The sequence below is a fragment of the Vipera berus genome (genome assembly GCF_964194415.1).
Source record: "Vipera berus genome assembly, chromosome: 3".
Classification (NCBI taxonomy): domain Eukaryota; kingdom Metazoa; phylum Chordata; class Lepidosauria; order Squamata; family Viperidae; genus Vipera; species Vipera berus.
The window spans coordinates 192,363,602-192,387,627 of NC_138204.1; the positions used below are offsets into that span (position 1 = coordinate 192,363,602).

The 24,026-nt window shown below is 39.0% G+C and overlaps 1 protein-coding gene across 1 annotated transcript in view; it reads left to right on the forward strand.

Moving 5' to 3' along the window:
• CPQ (carboxypeptidase Q) overlaps positions 1 to 24,026 on the forward strand; it is a 154,258-nt gene that overhangs the window by 78,534 nt on the left and 51,698 nt on the right. Inside the window, exon 5 of the mRNA XM_081325399.1 lies at positions 21,502 to 21,613. Within this exon, the coding sequence (XP_081181525.1) occupies positions 21,502 to 21,613 (112 nt within the window). The remainder of the gene's footprint in view (positions 1 to 21,501; positions 21,614 to 24,026) is intronic.

Below are 24,026 nucleotides of genomic sequence, written 5' to 3' on the forward strand. Positions count from 1 at the left end.
AGCAAAACTATTTCACCAGCTTTAACAAATCACTTATCCAGGAATGCAGTACAACCAGTTTTTGCAGTAAATGGACCTCAAAAAGAAATTGAGAATAGAAAGGATAAAAAAGATTATAGTTAAAACTAGAAAATTCAAGCAAAGTGATGTTAGATTTGGATGCAATCAAGTAAAAGGTTTAGTACTGGTAAATCATTCAGAAGGAAAATGAGTATTTTTATATGGGGGCAAAAGTTTCACTGATTTTGATAACACTAAAATCACATGACTTAATGTATATACAGTAATACGCACTCAAGTAAACAAGGAATTTAAGATAAAAGTAGGGCTAGATTTCCTTATTTGGGGTCCTTCAAATGTATTGTCTACACTCTATAGCTTCCAGAATTCTAGCCAAAATGGTAGGCTGATAGCTAGCTAGTAATTATAATAAGAAGAGGGTTCTAAAACAGCTTTGACTACTAATTCATACCACAGTGCCAATGTCTATCAATCAGGAGGGTTTGTTTTTGGGAAAACTAGTGACATAAAGTAATATGAACATTATATACATTCAGTTAAGTGCCACAAAAGGAAAAGATATGTGTAGTTCTCTCCCAAGAGGGACTTTATTGAGCTGTCATAATGTTTTGACATTTGTCGATTTTTTGTTTCCTGAGGACAAAAGAACTTCCAAATTAGTGTCACATTTTGTTTTAGATGAAACCTCTCAACATCTAAGGGCATACAGATCTCTACCTTCTATGTGAAAAATAACTCTCGTCTTAAACTTTTTGCATCTTGTGAACTTTTTCAGTGATATCCAGAAATATTCTCATTCGTTCTGTCTCTCTTTCTCATTGGAAGTTGAGAAATCAATACCTTCCTAGGTCTAATTTATTATCTATATTTTGATGTGTCAGTACTTGAAATAGGATGTCCAGTTCTTTCTGTCACACCTTCAGAAAGGTGTTTTCATACTGGCTGTGGTGCAGAAATTGTCGTGCAAAATAATTAGACCATTGAAACCTTCCTTGATGGAGGTAAAATCACAGTGTTTAAGATCTTAACTGGGAGAGGAAGCAAATCAAGGGAGAGGCTGGCACTATAATGCATGATATAGAAAAAAAGCTGATGCATTTTATGAATGAGCAAATCCTGCATATAGTCTTTTTTTTTGGGGGGGGAGAATGCCTTCAGTAAAGACTCAAAACTCAGAATGAGCCCACTGCTCCCGTATTTCTCAGGATGTGGTGACAGTTAAAACCCCTTTAGAAAAGCATTCAATAAATAAATGGGGACTATTAAGGTGGTTTTCAGAGATAATAGCCACTTGTTATCTGCAGAATGAAAGGGTCCACGGTCCTTTGACTCTCAACTTGGAACCATCTCCTATCTCATCTTTGTGAACTTGGATATTGTAATTTCATTAGAGAGTAATCCAAAGCCACAAGGGTCCTAGGACTGCAGGAGTCAATTGGATTCACACAACACACACACACACACATTTTTAATTAGACTAAAAATACGAATCCCGGGCATGTTAATGCTAGAAAAGAATGGTTGAACACCGGGATAGAGTCAAAACTAAACAGTTTAATGTACCTAGCTTTCGTTGGCCAACTGCTAACGTTGTCAGAGTAAAATTGCCGGAGATGTGGGAACACGTTTATATTGCCGGCTTTTTTTGCGCTCTGCTCATAGAGCACATCACAGGTCTGTTCACCTCCACTGGCCGTATTGTCCTGAGCTGCCTCGCACTCACTCTCACCTGTGTGTTCTGAGGTTGAGGGCATTGCACCCTCCTCAGAAAGTGCGAATGTATCTTGATGCCTGTTGTCAGGGGCGGATCATGAGCTGTTCCTTCTGCCACGATCGGCTCTCCCACTGTCACATGTGCCTCCATGCTAAATGTTTTAGGGGTTCCCCCCTTTTTACCCATCGCGATGTGCTGGCACTGCACAGCCAAGAGGTCCTGGTCCTGCCTTGAAGGCACCCTCCATAAATACTTGCGTTGCTTGCGCTGTTCTTCCCAGTTCCTGAGTGCTTGATAGGCGGGGAGCAGATCTGTGTGGCAATGGAGAAATACACACACACACACACACACACACAAACATTGCTTACCCATGGGACAACATGAAAACACAACGAGAGAAGAGAAGGAGGCGTCAGCACAGCTCACTCAGGAATTGGGAGAGAGACGACAGACCAGTGAGGACAGGGCGGCACACATGACAGGAGAAATGCTACCAGACATGATCACACAACAACTTATGGGAGCTGTGGGATGAAACAAATGAGAGAATGATTTGGCAATAACTTTAAACAACCAGACACGAGCAGAGCAGGCAGAGGAAGTAAAAATGAGAGAAGAGAAGACATCAGGATCTAAACATACACAAGCAGATGCAACAGAATTAGGGAAAATACGATCAACTGGGGCAGGTAGACCGGTTACGCCATTAGGGAAAATACGATTGACTGGGGCAGGTAGACCGGTTACACGCTTGATGAGCAGAGTGTTGAAACAGCCAGCTTTATAAGCAGACCTTCCAACCTCTGGCTTTCACTCTGATGATATCAGCAGGGGACCGACGAAAGCTTAGTAATAAACAGTTGTTTTTATATACATACACACACACACAATCAGTTTGTCTGCAATTCAGACATACTAAGATTTCTAATATCATTGATGACTAAATTATGTATCATTTATCATGAACACTGAGCACTGAATCACTGAACCCTGGATCAACAGTCTCAATATCCTGCTGTTGGATTCATCTGTTGTAAAAAAATAAAAACAAAACCCACAACTTTCTCTGTAGCTTAAGAATACAATTACTGAGTGGCAACAGTACTTTTCCAAGTATAGGTTATTTGTAACCAGCAGCTACACTGAGATGTCTTTCCATGCTACTTCTTCAAAGATCAGATGAAAGAAAACGGGGCCTCTTAATCACATTTGAGCTATTGGTGGTATTTTGAACAAGGTTCATATAATTTACTTCCACATTCCGTGGTTCAGAAACAGAAACCATAGAGCCTGTCCTGTTTAGACTGCACCTATTCTGCATGGGTTTTGTAGAATTGCCAAAGCTTTCCACATCACTGACTTGAGGGCTGGTGTTCAAAACAGACTTGAGGGTTGATATTTCACTTTGTTCAGGTGCCTGAAAGCTGCTCACAACATGGGACTACAATTCTGAAAACCTTTAAAAGGGAGAGTGGGAGCGACAGTCCATCAGGGATAACTGTCAAGGAAATGAATCAAAGGAAATTATTTGTTTTGACTTCTCAGTGATTTATATATTTCAGCATTACGTGTTCTGTCACGAAGGTTTTTTTTTTAAACCATAATGAAACTCTGGTTTTAAAATTCCAGCTGACTCCCAGGTGCTTTACTTTTTGGTTTGTGCTGGTTCCCAGAGAATTCATAAGAACTTGCAAATGATGAATTAAAAAAGGGATATTAAGCAAGCTTTGTCTTAAACTGAAATTATTCCAACCCTTCTCCCCCTAAATTCAGATAACCCCAGTTTATAGGGCCAGAGAAAGAAGAATCCTATGTTCCCATCAACACTGATAAACTTTTCTTTTGATTTAACAGCCCGCCACAATCTGCCTTTTGATTTATTATTATTATTCCATTGCCTCCTCCTTTCCTAATGTTTCTATTCCTATAGTGATGTGTTTGGAGCCTACTTAAATTAAAAGGGATGTCTAGCAAAAATTCACAAGAGCCATCCAATAGATACTGTATGCATTTTTCACATGGCTTTGACAGCCATTTTAATATGATGAGTCTTTTCTGCCTCTCATTTTGTCTGCCAGCAAAATGATTCAGCATCCAGCCTTTTAATGTAGGTGGAAGAGGGGGTTGTTTTTTTTGTGTCTTGGGAATAAAACGTCTAGTTTCCTTCTGACCTCTCAAGAACTAAAAAAGAAGAATACGAATGGAATATAAAGAGGCATACTATTTCCCTCTATCCACTGCTGGTTAGAGAATATCCCCTGGCTTGCTAATTAGCTACATGGAATGTAGATAATGAATTAGACCTGGGATGGTATAGATATCCATTTGTCGGCAAACACAATGGCATCTGTTGTGGCAAGCTCTCTGAGTTGGCTGACCTAGTCTGTACACTTGTTTGTTATACCTCCAGTTGTCTGTTCTTTTTCTCTAGAAGGATGACTTTTTTTCAGTTACACTGTTCCTTGGTCTTTAATCATTTATCACACAGTGATATCTAAAGAAGCCTCCTTGTTTATGATGTGGTCTCTTTCCAATAAATTCTTTCTCCATGCACACGCTTATCTTATTTCTGAAATGCATAGCTGTATTTCTGAAAAACGTTTGGCACTTTTGTAAGTGCATGCAGTCCATTTAATCCTATATTCAATAGGTGTGCTTGATGTTTGAGCAGATTCTCCATCTTACAAAACACAGAGCACTATTTGCATGGCATAACTTGAACATTTAGACTGGGAGCCGTGTAGGTTATAAAGAAATTTGGCAATTTTTGCTTGGTTATCTTCCTGAGAAAATGGCTGTTACAAACAGGAAAATTGAAGAATTGAAAGTATGAGTATGAATGGCCCTGAAGAGAAAAGGGACTGATAGCATAAAGCAGGCAGCTGTCCTTTTTATAAGTGTGAAAGGGTCACTTAATGAAAGTAATAAAGAATAAATGTTTATGTTAGCGTTAGCATCAGAAAGGAAGAACAGAGGAAGCGCCATCAATGGAAATGCAGAATTTGAAGGCACCAAGGCAGCCCCCATAGTAAGGTCACCCCCCTCACCTTATCTGATGTAGCATTCTTAGCCTAAGTGTCATAGAATAGTTTACATTACCTTTTTTGTGTTTTCTTGTAAAAGCACATAATCTGGGCTTCTCAGCATTTCTTGAACATGAGGTCCAGTGTTCTCTTAGATTTATACATGCCAGTAGACCATATTTGTTTGCATTATCTCGAGATCTTTTGGCTCTTTATTTAGTGGGCCTTTTCCCACAACAGACTTAATGGTACTATAAACAATCCGCTCATGCAACCCCCAACTCAGTTTACAATATCCAGTGTATTACATCAATTACTTCTTGACATCTGTAAGGTAATATTATTCATTTTCTAGAGATATTAACAACAATATAAGATTTTTTTATCACACTGATGGCATGTTGTGCTTGTATCCATGTGGTTATGCTTAACAGCTTCTATAACTGATCCCTAAGTATTAACTATTTCCCCAGAGTTGCTAGGAATACAAAACAATTATTTCTGATATGTATGACCAAAACTATTTAGGAAAGGAAGACAAAACATTCCCTTTAAACAACAAAAAAGCAGAAAGTTCAAATCTGGGGCTGCTCATTTCAAAATCATTATCCTATCTAAAATATTGGTACTGTGAAAATATTTGCAAAATCAGATTTGCACAAAAATGTGTACATTTGGAGAAGTTATATACAAAATGTGTTTACGTATATGGGAAAACCATAAATAAAGATTTGTATATACAGTATGCAGAAAAGCAAAGATAGGCAGAATAAACATGGCAGGAAACATTACATTCAAGACCAAATGCAGAATCATCCTGCATATTTTTCTTTTAAAATCTTTTATTTGTGATTTTGCCACATGGTGAATTTAATTGGTCGTGTACCTTTCATCATCTTAGTTCAGGAGTGTTGAACAGGAGATCACTTCAGAATACTAGCAAGAGGACCTAACTTTCCCTGGAGCTGTTTCTCTTTCCTTGAGTACAGGGGGGGAAATGGAAGTAGATAAACGAGCTGGAAGACAGAAAAGGTTTCCACCAGTTTGGGCTATGGCCCTCTCCATTGATATCTATCAAAAGTTGTTGTTGTTGTTGTTGTTAGCTGCGAAGTCGTGTCCGACCCATCGCGACCCTATGGACAACATTCCTCCAGGCCTTCCTGTCCTCTACCATCATCTGGAGTCCATTTAAGCTCACGCCTACTGCTTCAGTGACTCCATCCAGCCACCTCATTCTCTGTCGTCCCCTTCTTCTATTGCCCTCGATCTTTCCCAGCATTAGGCTCTTCTCCAGTGAGTCCTTCCTTCTCATTAGGTGGCCAAAGTATTTGAGTTTTAGCTTCAGGATCTGGCCTTCTAAAGAGCAGTCAGGGTTGATCTCCTCTAGGACTGACCGGTTTGATCGCCTTGCAGTCCAAGGGACTCGCAGGAGTCTTCTCCAGCACCATAGTTCAAAGGCCTCAATTCTTTGGCGCTCAGCCTTTCTTATGGTCCAACTTTCACTGCCATACATTGCAACTGGGAAGACCATAGCCTTGACTATATGCACTTTTGTTGACAGGGTGATGTCTCTGCTTTTTAGTGTGCTGTCTAGATTTGCCATGGCTTTCCTCCCCAGGAGCAAGCGTCTTTTAATTTCTTGGCTACAGTCCCCATCTGCAGTGATCTTGGAGCCCAGGAAAATAAAATCTGTCACTACCTCCATTTCTTCCCCATCTATTTGCCAGGAATTGAGAGGGCCAGATGCCATGATCTTGGTTTTCTTAATGTTAAGTTTCAACCCAAGTTTTGCACTCTCCTTCTTCACCCGCAACAAGAGGCTCTTTAGTTCTTCTTCACTTTCTGCCATTAGAGTGGTATCATCTGCGTATCTTAGGTTGTTGATATTTCTTCCGGCAATCTTAATTCCAACTTTTGATTCATCTAGCCCTGCCTTTCTCATGATGTGCTCTGCACATACGTTAAATAGGCAGGGCGACAGTATACAGCCTTGCCGGACTCCTTTCCCAATTTTGAACCAATCAGTGGTTCCGTGTCCAGTTCTCACTGTTGCTTCTTGACCCGCATATAGGTTTCTCAAGAGACAAATAAGATGGTCTGGTACACCCATCTCTTTAAGGACTTGCCAGAGTTTGTTATGATCCACACAATCAAAGGCTTTAGCATAGTCAATGAAGCAGAATATCAAAAGTTACCAACTTCTATTTTAGGTCCTTTTCTCAGTTGTTAAAGTGGATGATTATGCAGTTTTGTTCATACTGAAAAGAAAAATGGAAATAACTCTCATTCTTGGCAAATACCAATCATAATATTGGTATATTATGAAATGCATCATTAGCAAGTAAAGCATACAGGACAGGAAACAGAAGTATAGGAGAAATGGAAAAAAACATGATATTGAATACACAAGAGGAGTTGTATTATTCATTGAATCTCTTCCTGTACACACAGTTGAATGCTTCAGTGGGCGAGGATTGATCCCTTGGCAAAATTTAACTATATGTATTTCATGGAAGTGTCTCCTTTAAGTTGTAATAATATAACCAAATTCAACTGTGCTGATTGAGAAAATGGATTTGGATTATACAGGCTTAAATCTTCCATGTTGTGATGAGAGAGGGAAGTAGTTGGAGAAATGGGAAAACCCACTTCATCTCTTGCACCGTAAATATAGACACTACTGAATATAGAACCTCTTTTATCTTTTCTGACAGAAATAATTGCTCTCCTGTGCTATTCCTTCACCAAGAGGCTATCAGTGTAATTAGAAATGCTAAGGCAACAATTCATAAAGCAACAGAAAGGTCTGTAGGCCAATATTTCACATAGAGAAAAAATTGTCCATCATAATAATCTATGTAGTACAATTCATACACATTCATATTTGATTGATCTTACTTACTGAAACAGAATAGTTTCAAGCCCTCAACTGTGATGCTGGATTTTGTATACAGAACTGGCTAGCTAAAAAATTCAAATTATGGATTTAGTCTAAACAGGCAACAAGGTTGTAAGTGTAGGATTAGGGTAAAATTAGTAATAGGATTTTGTGTTTTATTTCACTCTTTACCCTAGCCATGTGATAAGAGTTGAAATGATAAGCTAGCAACCTGCCATTGTTTTTCTGAACTAGGAAAATATATTTCTTTGGTAGATCATAGATATCTATTTTGCAGCTATTTGGGCTACTAATCAAAGTTTCTAAACAACCTTCAAACCTATGAATATAACAGGTCAGCACTGCAGTGCCTGTAGGCTTATAATTTCCAGTTTCCCAGAAATGTATCTGTGATATACTTAACTAAATTACTTTTTAAATAATTAATTCTCAAAGGCCAACAATCATACACAGGATTGTTCAAATCTATTGATCTTTTAGCATCTTGCTCGAAATCTCATGTTGTTTAGAGAGGCAATGCTAAAGATATTTTTGTGAACTGGCTGAGATTTGCTGATGAATTCAGCCATTTATTTATTAGTTGCAAATTATCTGTTTTATTTATTTATCATTATTTATCATTTATTATTATTTATTTTATTTAGAAATTGCCTATCTCCCTCACAGAGGGATGCGGGTAGATATATAGATGAAATGTTAAAAATATAAAATGTTTAAAAACATAAAAATGAATATAAAAATCTAAAATAGGGCAAGAATAATTAAAAATGTGACATTACAAGTTAATTAAAGGATGGGGTGGACTAATCAGTCCCATGGTTGTGGCAGCCTTATGAGTCCCAAGCAAGAAGGCAGAGCCAGGTCTTTAGATATTTTCTAAATAATCTATGAAGATTGGTGATACATATTTTATTGCATTTGGGTGTGTTGAAAGAAACATCTTCATCAGGATCTAGTCCAAGCCAGGAATAAACAACATGGAGACTGCTTTAGAAAGAAGGTTGCAGTTTATTGGAGAGGAGAGTCAGACAGAAAGTTGGCTCTGGAAAAACTGACGACATGTAGTAGAGAGTGGTGGATTTTTATACCTTCTTGAGCTTTTGTTTGGAGTTGTTCCTGTGGCATGAACTTTGACCTGAGTCTGAGTGTGCCTTTCTGGTATTCTGATGGTGGTGGGTTAATCCTGTTATGTCCCAAAGGTCATATCTTGCTTCCCTGGGGCTGTGGCTGATGACTGTTGGATTTTTTGGTGTGAGAGATGGTTGATTCTAGGGATCTTTTTTTCTAATCCCAGCTTCCTGACTCCAATCTCTCTGACAAGATTATCACATCTGCATTTCTGCAGACCTGGTTTCTGTCTGGGGCAGAGACTTGGGGAGGGAGGTTGATTCTGCCTGTAAAATCCTTTGGGGAAATATATTCTGCCTTTTTAATAATTCCCAAAATATTTATTTCTCTGGATTCTTCCCACAGGTGTTTATAGCCCTTAGATGTATATAGTGTTTATGAACAAGTTGAGTAACAGGCTCTCAGACTTCCAAATATAGTGCCTTTTATCTTGTTAGCTGTTATAAGATGAAGCCTAACAATTTTGTCCAGAAGTGTTCAGTCTCTACAGGACTGTGACATCTGCCTTTTCCTATTGTATAGAATGACTCAGTTACTGTATTTTTTGCTTTCTGGAGTTTCCTATTTTCCACTTCACTTTTTAAATTGAATTTTCATGTAAGAACCTTTTCTCTTTCTTGCACAAAAGGGCATTTCATGGTTTTAGGTTATTCCATTTCAAAGCTTTTTAGGCATTGTTGAAAAGAAATAAAATAGCTTCTCACCTAACTATTTTAAACTCATTTTCATCCTGGTCACACCTGTTCACTTTGCTTGCCAAGACTGGTAACATTTTCTTCCACTTTTAACACTTGAAATTGTAGCTGAAAATTAGGTCCTTTTTTTCCTTTTACCCTTGCTACTCCCAATAGAAATACAGATTTCAGAACTTCAGACCTACTGAAACTTAATATAAAATGTGGACCAGGATATGTCAGTTTTTGCTGTTTAGAAATGCCCAACTACTAAGCTTTTCTGTTTTCCTATCCTACTCCAACTCCATGCATCTGAATGCCATAGAAATATGTTTCTATGGGACAAGGAAGTCCTATCAATAGTTCCTAGGGTCTAGAAAAGGTTTGAGTACCAGGTTGGAGACCATAAAAACTTACCCCTATACATTCAGTCCCCATTCATCAAATTCATGCACCCAAGTATACTTATGATTTATATACTGTACATTTATTCATACACACACACACACACACACACACACACACACACACACACACACATTTAAAAACAGAGAGGGGGATGGAGAAGTCTATTTCTTTCAGCTTCTCTGTGATCCTAATTCAGAACATTGGAGATTTTACTGCTATCATCCCAGCAAGCCTGCTCAAGATGAATAATTTCTCCCATTACAATTGCTGCCATTACCACCACTAGGGTAAACATAAGCATATTCAACTAATATTATAATTAACTACAAACAACAGGATGACAAAGTAACAACAATGGTGCATTGGAAGATCTGCAGGAAATACCATTTGCCTGCAAGCAAGAACTGGGAAGACCACAAAACAAACAAAGTAATAGAAAATGGACGCTAAAGTGCTCTGGGACTTTAGAATTCAGACAGACAAGCATCTGTCACACAATGCCCCAGACTTAACAATTGGGGGGGGGTTGTATTCAAAAATGTATTGTAAAACTTTTCAATTAAAAAAAAACAATTGTCGATAAGAAAGATAAAAAAACCTGAATAATAGTTGTTGCAATATCTAGAGAAAGCAAAATAGAAGACAAATAACTGGAGAAATTCACAAAAAATAAACACCTGCAAATAGAACTGCACAGTGGTGGGATTTAGCAGGTTTGCATCACTTTGGCAGAATCGATAGTTAATTTTTTGTTGCCCAGGCCTAGAATGGACTTCTGGAAGTGGCATCAACACAGAGAACCAGTTGTTCACACATTTGAATCCCACCACTGGAACTGCAGCAAAAGAAAGCAAAGGTAGTATCAATAGTAAGAGGCATCTTGGGTACAAGTCCAAATCACCTGCAGCACCATCGGCATTGATAAAATTACCATCAATCCATTACAAAAGGCAGCTTTACTTGAAACCGCTTACATCGTGCAACCATGTCTTTTATATTATTAAACAACATCTGCCTATCCCAGGTCCTTGGGAAGGATTTACAAAAGGGTCAGATCCAATCTAAACACGTTGAGTGACTGTGTGCATGTTAATTGCCTTGATAGCATTTCCTCCAGTAAGTTTGTACTTGAATCTGAGGTGAGACATTTGTCCAATCCAAACTCCATTGCAATAAGCTTGCTATATATATGGACAGCATTGAGAGCAATTCTTTTTCAGATGGTGTTTTTCAATACAGCTTCAGAGCACCCATGTAAAGGAGGTGTGATAGCCTGGCAGATATTTTTGATATTTGGTAGCAATGGCCTGGATTGCTCAGTAATATTAAATGGGAAATTAGTGCAAAGACCAACTGTAGCGATAACAGTAAGTCTCCTTGAAAGATTCTTCTCTTGCTATTAACCTCTCCTAGTCTATCATTAACCAGCAATTGTGTCTTTCATGATGCCATTGATCTTTGCACAAAGTTTCTATTTCTATTGTTTGGGTCCTGTTATTTCTAAGCACTTGTTTATCCAAGTGTATTATTATTATTATTATCCCCTTAGTCTCTCACAGGATGCCATCAAATTATTGTGAAATTCTAGGCTTCTATAGAACACAGTTTGAAAAACACTGTTCTGTCCTGAAGAAAGCAGTAGATTATTCTCCTTAATGGCACTCAAGACATTAGCCCTAAATATTTATCTATATAAAAGAACATTTCTATCCTTTAGTGGAACTGTTTTAATAACATTAGTTTTACCTTCAGCCAACTTTCAGACTGTTAAATAATTGCTCTTTCCTTGGGATAGGCAAATAAGGAGCACATCGAGCTGTTCAAGAAGCAAGGAATTAATCTTAGCCTTTGGAAGCTACATTTTAGAGGCTCTACAAATATCCCAGTGAATAGATTTTATAAAATGTGTTGCCTTTGAAATAAAAAGCGATAGGATCCATGATGTGGGGTGGCCTTGAATCCATGAGCATCCTTGCCCCACTTGGATCAATACTAATGCAAGAATGAGGGGAATGGCCCTTGGCAAAGGTCTTCTTGGAACTGGGACTTTCTTGTATCCCATCTGTGCATTTCCACAAGTCAAAAAATCTTTACATAAGAGAAAAGTGTGTGATAGTAAGTGCTTGTTAATAACAAGAGAGGTCTGTGTATTTCTGCTTTCTCTTTCTGCTTATGGCACTGGATCTACTGATGAGAAATGATGCACAGAACATAATTCCATGTTTGGTATCATGTTGCATCGCTCATAGTGTGTTCCTAGAGACCTTTGCAGACAGCTATTATATTTTCTCTTGCATAGCAGCAAGTGAACAAAAAGGTCCTTGGAGGTTCTTTAAGTAACAGACATCTATACTAGAAAATGGTAGCCTTTTATCACAGCAATCAATAAGTTCAAGTAGAATCCATATATAAAATGCAGACCCACTATTATTCTTGCACATTTCCTTTTGATTTATTTATTTATTTATTTATTTATTTATTTATTTATTTATTTATTTATTTATTTATTTATTTATTTATTTATTTATTTATTTGATTTGTATACCGCCCTTCTCCCTAAGGACTCAGGGTGGTGAACAGTGACATAAATAACAGAATGCACAAATACAGATATTGAAAACAAATTAAACCCTAATTTTGCCCAAATGCAGAAGATAGTTATCTTAAAACAATAATTAAAACAGAACCCGTCAGACCAGACCGGATTGCTTAAACAGATATGTTTTTAGGTCGCGTCAGAAGGAGCGAAGGTCGGGAGCCATCCGGAGCTCAACCGGTAAACGGTTCCATAGGTCAGGCGCCCTCACAGAGAACGCCCTCCCTCTGGGAGCCACCAGACGGCATTCTCCGAACGGCGGAACCCTTAGGAGGCCCTCTCTGTGGGAGCGCACTGGACAGAGGGACGTTGACGCTGGCAGCAGGTGATTCCTAAGGTACTCCGGACCCATGCCATGTAGGGCTTTGAAAACCATTACCAGCACCTTGAATCTTTCCTGGAGGACAACTGGGAGCCAATGCAGTTCACGGAGTAGAGGTGTAACATGGGAGTATCGGGAGACTCCCAACACAACTCTCGCGGCTGCATTCTGTACCAGTTGGAGCCTCCGAGTGGTCCTCAAGGGCAGCCCCATGTTAAGAGCATTGCAGTAGTCTAAACGAGAGGTCACGAGTGCATGAGTGACCACACGTAGGGCATCTCGGTCTATATAGGGCCGTAATTGGCGAACCAGGCGAACCTGGGCAAAGGCTCCCCTAGTCACAGCTGTTATGTGGTCTTCCAAGGAAAGCTGTGAATCTAAGAGGACTCCCAAGTTGCGAGCCCTATCTGTGGGGGGTAATAACTTACCTCCTATAGAAAGAGATGGAATGTTCTGAATATCTCGAGATGCCGGTACGTACAGCCACTCAGTCTTGTCAGGGTTTAGTTGAAGCCTGTTCTTCCCCATCCAGACCCGAACTGCTTCTAGGCAATGGGACATCACATCAAGGGCATCACTGAGGTGGTTTGGGGTCGAAATAAAAAGCTGGGTATCATCAGCGTACTGGTGATACCCGACTCCAAAACCATGAATGATCTCACCTAGCGGTTTCATGTAGATGTTGAATAGGAGAGGCGAGAGGACCGATCCTTGAGGGACTCCACAAGTGAGAGGCCTCAAGCTCGATCTCTGCCCTCCTGTTAATACCGACTGCGAGCATCCCATGAGATAGGAGGAGAACCACTGGAGAACCGTGCCTCCCACTCCCAATCCCCTGAGACGCTGCAGCAAGATACCATGGTCGATGGTATCAAAAGCTGCTGAGAGGTCTAGGAGAACTAGGACAGAGGAACAGCCTCTGTCCCGAGCTCTCCAGAGATCATTTATTAGTGCGACCAATGCTGTCTCTGTGCTGTGTCCGGGCCTGAAACCCGATTGGTAAGGGTCCAGATAGTCAGTTTCCTCCAGAACCGAAGGGAGCTGATGTGCCACCACACTCTCAACAACCTTAGCAAGAAAGCGAAGGTTGGGGACCGGACGAAAGTTGTTTAATATAGTTGGGTCCAAGGTAGGTTTCTTGAGGAGGGGTCTCACCACCGCTTCTTTCAAGACAGAGGGGAAACAACCCTCACTCAGGGAGGCGGATATCACCGCCTGGAGCCAGATGGCATGTATAATAGAAATTCAGCCAATGACTTGTACTATTGCTTCTGCGGTATAGGTTTGGTGTAATCTAGTTAGATTTGGGCAGACAATAAACTATACATTTTCTTACATGAAAGCAACAGCACAGTTAAAAAGAAGTATTTTTACTAACACACTGGTAGAAAAATGAGATTACAGTTTTATTTTTATTTATTTTAATTCCATTTATATCCCGCCCTTCTTCGAAGACTCAGGGCGGCTTACAAGCTTAGCAGTAGCCTTCATTCTATGTATATGCCTGCTTATTAGGGCTTTCACACACACCCCAAGCGGCATTATTACAAAGTCAGCTTAATTGCCCCCAACAATCTGGGTCCTCATTTTACCTACCTCGGAAGGATGGAAGGCTGAGTCAACCTTGAGCCTGGTGGGATGCGAACCTGCACTAATTGCAGGCAGCTGGTGTTACTTAAGGAGGCATTAGCCCACTGCTCCACCAAGGCTCTTTTTAATGGTTGAGTAGCTCAGAGAAATTATGCAGACCAGTTAAGCATTCCTTAATACCAGTGACCCAATCCAATTTTCAATTTCTCTAATGTGTCTCTCTTCAGCACTTCCAAATTTGATGAAGTTATAATATATTAATGTAAATGATGTTATAATATTCCCACTATAGTTATGGATTGCTGTGAAGGAATGTATTTTTTCCTCTGAGAATTTTGTGCAGACTGGTAATTAGCAGTTAATTAATGATAAATGCAACTAATTAGGTGTTAACTGATAAATGAGTTTCAAAAATGATGATTAAAAATAGTGAGAATATTAAGTAAAATCTAACTATTCAAGGCATGTTACATGTTTTTAAAAACATGATAGTTTTATAGAGAATGAGAAAATTGTGCTGGGTCCTCCCTCTTCATCACCCTCCACAGGGTAAAATTTGGTAAAATTTTAGACAGCCAGTTTGGTGTGGTGGTTGAGGCAGCAGGCTAGAAACAGAGAGACTGTGATTGCAAGTCCAACCTTAGCTCAGAGTCAGCTGGGAGGCCTTGGTCCAGTCACCCTGCCTCAGCCCTAGGAAGGAGACAATAGCAAACCACTTCTGAAATCTTGTAAAGAAAACTGCAGTGGCCTGTCCAGGCAGTTTGTCAGGAATTAGCATTGATTTAAAGGTACCGCGCATACAAATGCATACACACACACACACACACACACACACACACACACAGGATGGGGGCAGGGTTGTAAATAATGTGTAAATCTCTATATAGACATTTTGTCCTTCTTTGCCCTTCTTTATCCTTTGTCCAGGGGGCACGATGCCTTAACCACTACACCAAACGGGCTCTCTAAATTCAATGTAAGAGGCCTCCCCCCCCTCTGCAAACTCAACTCTTCATAACATTAAAAACATTGCAATCAGTGACTCAGATAGCTGACTTTCATTTCACTGTATAGGATGCATACAGTGTGGGGATTGAACTCAATAGTCTAAATAGCCCCTCCAAATTCAGTGATTTTATGTCTCTCGTAGAAGAGAGTCCAGGGACTAAAACTATTTTCAAAGAACATAATTGCACTCCAATTGCACATCTGAACGATTCTCCTTAAATAAGTAGTGAAGATGTAGTTCATAACAACAGAGAAATTAAATGTGGGTACAATGTAACTGTATAATGACTAATTCAATTTCCTAAATGTTAACCTTATGATGATTACCAAGCACTAATAAGTCATCTGATGTTTTCTCATCCATACAAGCTGCATTTAATAAAAACAAGGACACACTAAGCAAAGTGATTCTTCATCCTCCCGCTCACATACAGTATGTACATTTAGAGAATGTTTCATTGCTCCTCCAAAAGCAAGTTTTCCCCTTACTTTTATACAATAGAAGAGAATATTTGTAGCTCAGGGTTGAACTGTGAGGTTATTGGTGCTCTCTGAGCTTGGTAGTTTTCTTGCAGACATTTCATTACCCAACTAGGTAACTTTATCGGTGCTAGCTTATTCTTCTCTTCAAGATCCTGTGATGACATCTGTGTACAAACATAAAATTTGTTAGCAAACAATGAGTCAAATGGTTGGCTTTCCTTCACTATATAGGATGCATACAGTGTAGGGATTGAACTCAGTGCCTAAAACTGGGTACAATACTCCAAAGTGTGTTGGAGCACATTGGGGTGTGGGGGGGAGAGATCTTACAAAAGCAGAATAAAATAGAACAGCCACTTCTTATAATTTGGAAACTATGCTTCACTGAACGCAACACAAAATTTCATTTGCTATTCTTTATGCCATATCCTATTGCTGACTCATAGTTTGCAGTCAACTACTGTGTCAAGGTTGACTTGTAATGCACCTCTACTCACAGCTTGACAAGAAAGACAATGGGACAGTGGAGGGGGAATGCTTGGAATGTATTGGGACCTGGGAGGAAGGTGAGGAATTTACATAAACCGGTGGAGGGGGAATGCTTGGAATGTATTGGGAGCTGGGAGGAAGGTGAGGAATTTACATAAACCGTTTGCAGCCTGAGAATATCTCAAGACTTCAAGGCCGTGAGATGGGGACATTCCGAAGGTACAGACTGTTTTCTCAAAACAAAATGAACATGCTGGATTGGTGGACAATAGACAAGGGGTGGCCCAAATGGGGAAAAGGGGATCAATCAATATGTAGAAGTTCTGCACTATAAAAGGAAGTGACCTAAATTACCTAAAAATATATGTTAACAATTGCTCACTCATAACAAATGCTTTCAGAGGGATGGAAAGGGTATTAGATTCAATGACTTATAGGCCTATTCTCAGGAGAATTTCAGACTCAGTCTTTTGGAGAAAGAGAGAGTATTTGGTCCTGTCTAGAGCACACCCAAGGCAGACCAGAAAGCTTGTGGATAAGCAAGACATAGGCAGACCTCATTCAATCTGTGTTTGCCACCGTTGCAGAAATGGCCTAAATCAAGGTTTGCTAAAGTTCAAAGACAAAAATAAAAAATACTTTTAAAAATCCAATAAAAACACAGGATAACATGCCCAGGATGGCCCAAGGCAGATTGAGGTTATAGTCTGGTTTGCGAGCTGATGGATGTTAAGAAAGAAAAGTCAGGAGAAAGTTCAGGGAAAAGAATATGACTCTGTCCCACTCTCCCTCCATCACCAATCAGCTCAGTTTCTGTTTGGAACATTGTACTTTTGTATTAGGGGAGCTCCAAAATTTTGAAAAATGTTGGATTCACCCAAAGTACCTCTTTCCTTTGCTTTTAAGACTATAGGCCTTCACGTTTCTTTTGACAAAAATAATTGGTTTAGTTATATCTATGTAGGCTTTTCCATCTTCTTATCACTTGATAAAGCTAAGATCATGAACTGACTTTGACAAATCTATTTGTTGGTAACATAAATAGTCAAAGATTAGGTACTAAGGGGACTCTTGCCAGTGAATGTGGGGATGTTTTAGTGGACTACCTGGTGGATTTCTACAAAGCATTGCCCTCTGAGAAGCACTGCTATAGAGACTTGGATCTGGTAAACCTATTCAGTCAAACTTCTTATAGGTGTCACTTGCTTATTTAGAATAAGTCTGGATAGTTGCTGTCCAGGAGACTGGAGAGAAATAATATTGATTTTACTAGCATAGGCATAATATGCAAATATATGCAGCTAGTCACACACACATATATATAAGAGGACACCTTTCCTTGAACAATATTCATGTTCTTTATTTATAGGGGAAATGGGCTTTCTTAAATCCACCCTAAAGATTGTTATGAATCCATTCAACTTAATAGTAGAATATATGTGCTGAATAATCCACCACCACCACCTCTGAGGTAGCAGGTTTTATGCTTTTTCCACAGATGGCTTAAAAATGCACATGTTGGTAGACTGCAACATTTTTATTACAAGAATTACATTTTGTTTCTGAATTACCTATAGGAAAATAACTATTACTTTTTTCTGCACATGCTTCCTCATCAAAAGCAACGTGGGTGTCTGTGGGAAAAGGGCATCAAATGACAAAAGATGTGTGATGACCTACTTGCCTCATATGATGGTAAAAAAAATATGTAAATGGAAGCATTTGTATGAGGACATCCCTGTTCATACGTTGTTATTTTTGGCATCATTGTGACTTGCAAAAATTACTGCTTGAAAGGAACACATCATTATTTGGAAGGGAAATTAGAATCATGTTATGTTTTTTAAAAGCACAAGCTCTGGTTAGTCTCATTAATAAAGTAGACTTGACAGAAATAGACTTGATTTCCATCTGAGGACCAAGAAGATATTGTGTTATTACTTTATAATCTTTTTATGGATTTTCTAAATAGAGCTTGTTGTCTTTCAATAGTCTGTGGATCATTGTGTATGTCCTAACTAGAGCACTTTGGACAATACATTTGCATAGACAGTTATTTTGCTTTTGGTTTCTGATTTTTTTCTGTCACTTTTGAGCGTGCGACCTGTCTACTTTAGTATTGACCAAAGCTTTATATTAGATTATTTGCATAAATCTTTTGTTTATTAGGTCTACATGATCGGTCTCATCTTTTTTAGAAAAGAAGAATCCCAAGATAAGTTTGGACATTATCATACTATTAACCCTTAAATGATATAAGCTTTAAAAAGTTTTAATAATGCAGGATCCAATCTGGGTTGGTCACGAGGACCAGAGATTTGGTCTTCCAAGCTTTCAGATTGGTGCTAGAGCTCATCTTCAGGGAATTTCTCTCTAGCAGAAGTCTGAGAACTCAGAAAACAAAACGTCTGTTCCTAGTGACTGATCCAGATTGGATCTTGCAACATTATCCTGGGACACATATATTTGCCTTCATTTGTGAGTTTTAATAATGTCAGACCACAAATTATTGTAGGGTTTTGGATTATTGGCTCCCTTGCACTATTCAGAAAGGTATCTTTGAAGACATGGGAAAATCACTTAACCCAAAGCCCAGAGAAGTTAAGTTTCTGACTGAATTCTATGTTACTAGTTCTTCTGCAGTTGCATTATCTCAAATCCCTGTTGATCTGATCAGTTATATCTACATTAATCCTTGTTCCCGTATCTGCCTGTCGGGTTCTGTAAAATGTTCTCCAAAGAGGTTGATAGCTATTTTTTTTTAAAAAAAATACTCATCTCATTTCCCATGCCTGCTTGTAAAAGGGGCTACGAAGAAGCTCACTCAACTGTCACACTTTTATCTTTGATGTCAGGCAAAGAAATGCCTGACATCCTTCTCTACTGAGGTGTTTAGAATTTCAGTCTGAGAACCGCTGTTTTAAAATTTCTCCTTTGTTGATCCATAATATTGTTGAATACATTATGTATCTGCTCAGAGAAGATATTGGAATGGCAAAACTAATAAAGAAGTAAGGAAATAAATATATATTTCTTAGTTCCCTAGAGTTCCTCAAAGAGAAAACTCAATGATACGGAAACATTTTGTGCAAAGTTTCTGTGCTTACCTGCTGTATTTGTTATTGATATATCTAATTGTGATCCTTAAAAGCTTTTACAGAATCCTCAGCACCACAGAGTGGACCATTGATAGAAAAATCATGGGTCAATAAAATATCTCTCTCATATAGTGGAAAATCTGGAAAACTTACAAATAGGAACACTTCTATAGAATACCACAACTGTTCTACTCATTGTTAAATGTCTCTTGATTTGCTTCAGCATGGAACATGGAAACCATTATACCTAGGTCAGTGTTTCTCAACCTTGGCAGCTTTCAGATATATGGACTCTTAACTACTAGAATTCCACAGCCAACAGGTTGGCTGAAGAATTCTGGAAGTTGCAGTCCACACATCTGAAACCTGCCAAGATTGAGAAATACTACTCTAGAGGGATTGCAGTCAAAGTAGAGAGGGTTGCTGCTAGAAAGAAAGACAAGTGGTCTAACCTGAAAAATGCAGCTTCTTCTCTTTTGTTTCTCAATCTGCTAGAACTGCACTTGGAAACAGCATTTTGAAATCTGTAAGCACACATGTCTAATCCCACGGCAGATCACACCACTTTCTGATTCAAAATTTCCTACTGACTAATGTGACTTTTTCCTAGGAACAAAAAAAAATTCTCTATCAGGCAATACTTATGCCACTTTGGTTGCCATAGAACATCATGCTGTGTTAGTAGGACAAACTTTCACTGCTGCTTTGCTCCTCATTTAAATATATTATTTTTCTATTCATTTATAAACTAACCTATAATTCATTGCAAGACCTACGTGCATTTTCTGACATCTGTGTTTGATGAAACAACGTAAGCAATTTACACTTGTGCCAGATTATATACATAGCAGTTATTGCTTGGATTTTTCTCCCCCTCATTATGTGGGGTTGAATAGGTGAGGTTGTTATGAAATGCTGAAACAGTATAATCTTGGCTGGGTTAAAGTTAACTTATTTGGAGGTAAATTAAATCCTTCCAGCAATATCATTCAAGTCTCAAGACTGTCTTGTAAAAACGTGCCCTCTCTGGGCACTCAGTTTGTGTCATCCTCATGCATAGGTCTAAAGAGGTGAGAAGGGACAGAAAAGCACCAACTTACAAATCAGCTTTATTTTTAAGGATGCCCTTTGATTCCAGAGAGGTATAATCTTAAAGAATGAAAGAGTTGAAAAATGTAATTAGGTGATTGAAAAGGATCTCATCAGTTTGCCTTTTTGTAAACAAGCAAATTTTCATGCCAGCTGTCTTCTTTTAACATCCATGACTTTCATTCACAATGTCAAATTTGTAAGAACTGAGAGCCACATTTTCTCAGAAAAGAGATGTCAGTTTTTTATAAACATCTAACAGTTGCCCATTTCAGGATCAAAGCACACAGGGCAAAAAGCCTTGGGAAGGAAGTTGGATAAAAAAGCACTGGAATTAAAACTATGGTGGTATTAGAAGGGACTGCGCTTTCATGTGACTGAGGAAAGTCAGTTGTTTTAAGTGGCTCCATCCTGGTATGCAATAAATATTCTTATTTAGCCTTGCCGTGTTTTGAGTCTGCACCAGAATCTAAGCCTTATCATAACAGACCAAACCAAGACAAATGTCTAGGAACTGCTTCTGAGATTTGTATGGTGGCCCAAATCAAATCCTGTGACTTTGAACAATACACAAAAGACAAGCATCCAGAAAAAATAATTCAAAAAATACATAAAAATATCAAAGCCATAAAAGCAATCTTACTGGATGCATATTACTAAGTTGTTCTTGTCAGTGACCTCCATAATATATACCCACTAACTCAAAGATCATAGAACCTAACCTTAAATATTAACAAGTTGATAGATATTCTTTTGCACTTGAAGTCCTTGATTATCATAATTTCCCATTAGAACAAAATGATGGTCGCAATGCACATTCCAACTACACTATCACAGCATTGATGTAATTGTGGTTCACATTACTAGAATTACATCTGGTAAAAGAATAAGCCTATATAGGTATCCTTGGGACAAACTGTCTAATTCAGATTTTCAGATAAATATTTTTATTTCTTTAGGTTGTACTAATTAGTGGACACCTGGACAGCTGGGATGTGGGTCAGGGAGCGATGGATGATGGTGGAGGAGCATTCGTATCATGGGAAGCATTATCACTCATTAAGGACCTTGGTAAGTACCTATGTAAATACTATAGTGCTCTAACATTTATGGCATTATCTTCTTAGACTTCCTTAACTTTATTTCTTGTAATACATTTTCCCAAAGTTTCCTTCTGGCAATAGCTATTTCTTCAGGAAGTGTAGAGTTTTTAATTTTCAAACATAGCACTTTCTTATTTGTTTGATTTGTGTTTTAGAAAAATCCAAAGTATCTATGAACATTGAAAGTCCCAATAAAAATAGTTCTGACAGTTGTGAAATCCTATTTGTTTGCAATATTCTTTTTCTAGTGCCTGGTCCACGGTAACACAGCTTGTAACACCATTGTTGCCCATAAGGCTAGTCTCTGAGTATAAAAGATGAATCTGACAATTAACAGCCATGTTTGCACCCTGTCTTTTCTCAAAATAGTTTGATTAAGCAGTTTTGGATGATACATTAGGTTATGAATAAGTAAATTAACATTTATTATATGATTTGTGTTATGTACTGGGCTTTTTGAGGGAATACCACATGGGTTGCTGGAGCAGCTAACAGCTCTCCAGCAACCCAGACTACCAGTCTCCTGTGCTGCAATTGGCTATCCCCAGACAGCAATGGTTGATTCAAACCTATTGGCTGCCGCCTAGGGGCTAGACTATGTATTGCAGCTGGTTGCAGCCATTTCCCTCAGTACAGTTCCAGCACAAAATAAACAATGAGTTATCCTGTACTCAGCTTTGCGTCTTCATTCCTGCACCAAAGAACCTGCTATTTAACAGTGGTGACAAAGGTGGGATCCTGCTTCACCGATTAAAGAGCTGAAGTCTTCAAGGGAAAGGCAGCACATGCCAGAGGGAAGAGGCATTCCCCCCCCCCCGTCTCAAGGTCGGCTAGCAACTACGATAGTGACCTCGTGCTCAGAGAACTCACTCCCTGAGTCTGAAGCAGGATCTGGAAGAACGCAGGAACCAGATAGAAAGAATGCCGAAGGTTGGCAAACTGCGAGAATTCAACATGAAAAAACCGGAGGAATGGCCATCATATCTATCGCAAGTAGAAAACTACCTCAGAGCCAATCTTTGATATGGCCATTGTTTACTATTAGTTTGTTTATCAGAGTTGGTACTTCCTTGATTGCAGTATTGTAATATTATGATGATGATGATGATGATGATGATGATGATGATGATGAAGAAGAAGAAGAAGAAGAAGAAGAAGAAGAAGAAGAAGAAGAAGAAGAAGAAGAAGAAGAAGAAGAAGAAGAAGAAGAAGAAGAAGAAGTAGTTGGAAGGGACCTTGGAGGTCATCTAGTCCAACCCCCTGCCCAGGCAAGAAACCCTATAACATTTCAGACAAATGGCTGTTCAGCTTCTTAAAAACTTCCAGTGTTGGAGCATTCACCTCTTCTGGAGGCAGGTTGTTCCACTGGTTAATTGTTCTAACTGTCAGGAAGTTTCTCCTTAGTTCTAGGTTGCTTCTCTCCTTGGTTAGTTTCCATCCGTTGCTTCTTGTCCTGCCTTCAGGCGCTTTGGAGAATAGCTTGACTCCCTCTTCTTTGTGGCAGCACCTGAGATATTGGAACACTGCCATTATGTCCCCCCTCGTCCTTCTCTTCATTAAATTAGACATACCCAATTCCAGCAACCATTCCTTATATGTTTTAGCTTCCAGACCTCTAATCATCTTTGTTGCTCTTCTCTGTACTCTTTCTAGAGTCTTATTAACTGTTCGTCTAGTAATAATCTTGGTGTTAATTTCTGCTTACCTGGGAATTGTTTGCTGGTGATAAGGTGTTTTGGTCTTTTTGTTTTAATGTTGGAGGAACACAAGCCAAGAAGCAGGAAACTTGATTTCAACCTGGTGAATGTGTCTGGATCACCCTGTTATTTAGACAAAGGTTGTGATGGTTCCTAGTTAGAGAGTTAATACTGCTTCCTCTCAAGGAAACCTGCTGACTTCTGCTGCTCATCCCTATTTAGGTGGTAGCTTGACTTAAGGCTTGGAATTCTCCCTAGGCCAGGCTCAGACTCTGAACCAATGGCCTCTTGCATTCAGTCATCCACATTACTTGCAGGTGGCCCTGTTGCCGCCTAGACTGTAGGCAGAAAGTCCGCCAGCCTGAGAATCAGAGGAGGTCATAACCTCTATTGATATTATACTTATTATAATATAGAGATTACGATAGTGATATAAGACAAAGCTGGATGGGGATGGGGATGCAGGCAGATAGTGTATAGGTTTTTTTCCCCAACTGTTTTCATCTTTTAAAAGGAAATCTTAGTTTTATTAAGTATGTAAAAAAAATTCTACAAATCATTTCCACCATTTCCACAGTGGTACTGCCTTGATTTTATCAGCTCTAAGAATCTGAACAGTGGTTGAACAGATGAAAGATTTAGCCAGGAACCTTTGTGTTCAGCAGCATCATTCAACGGAACACA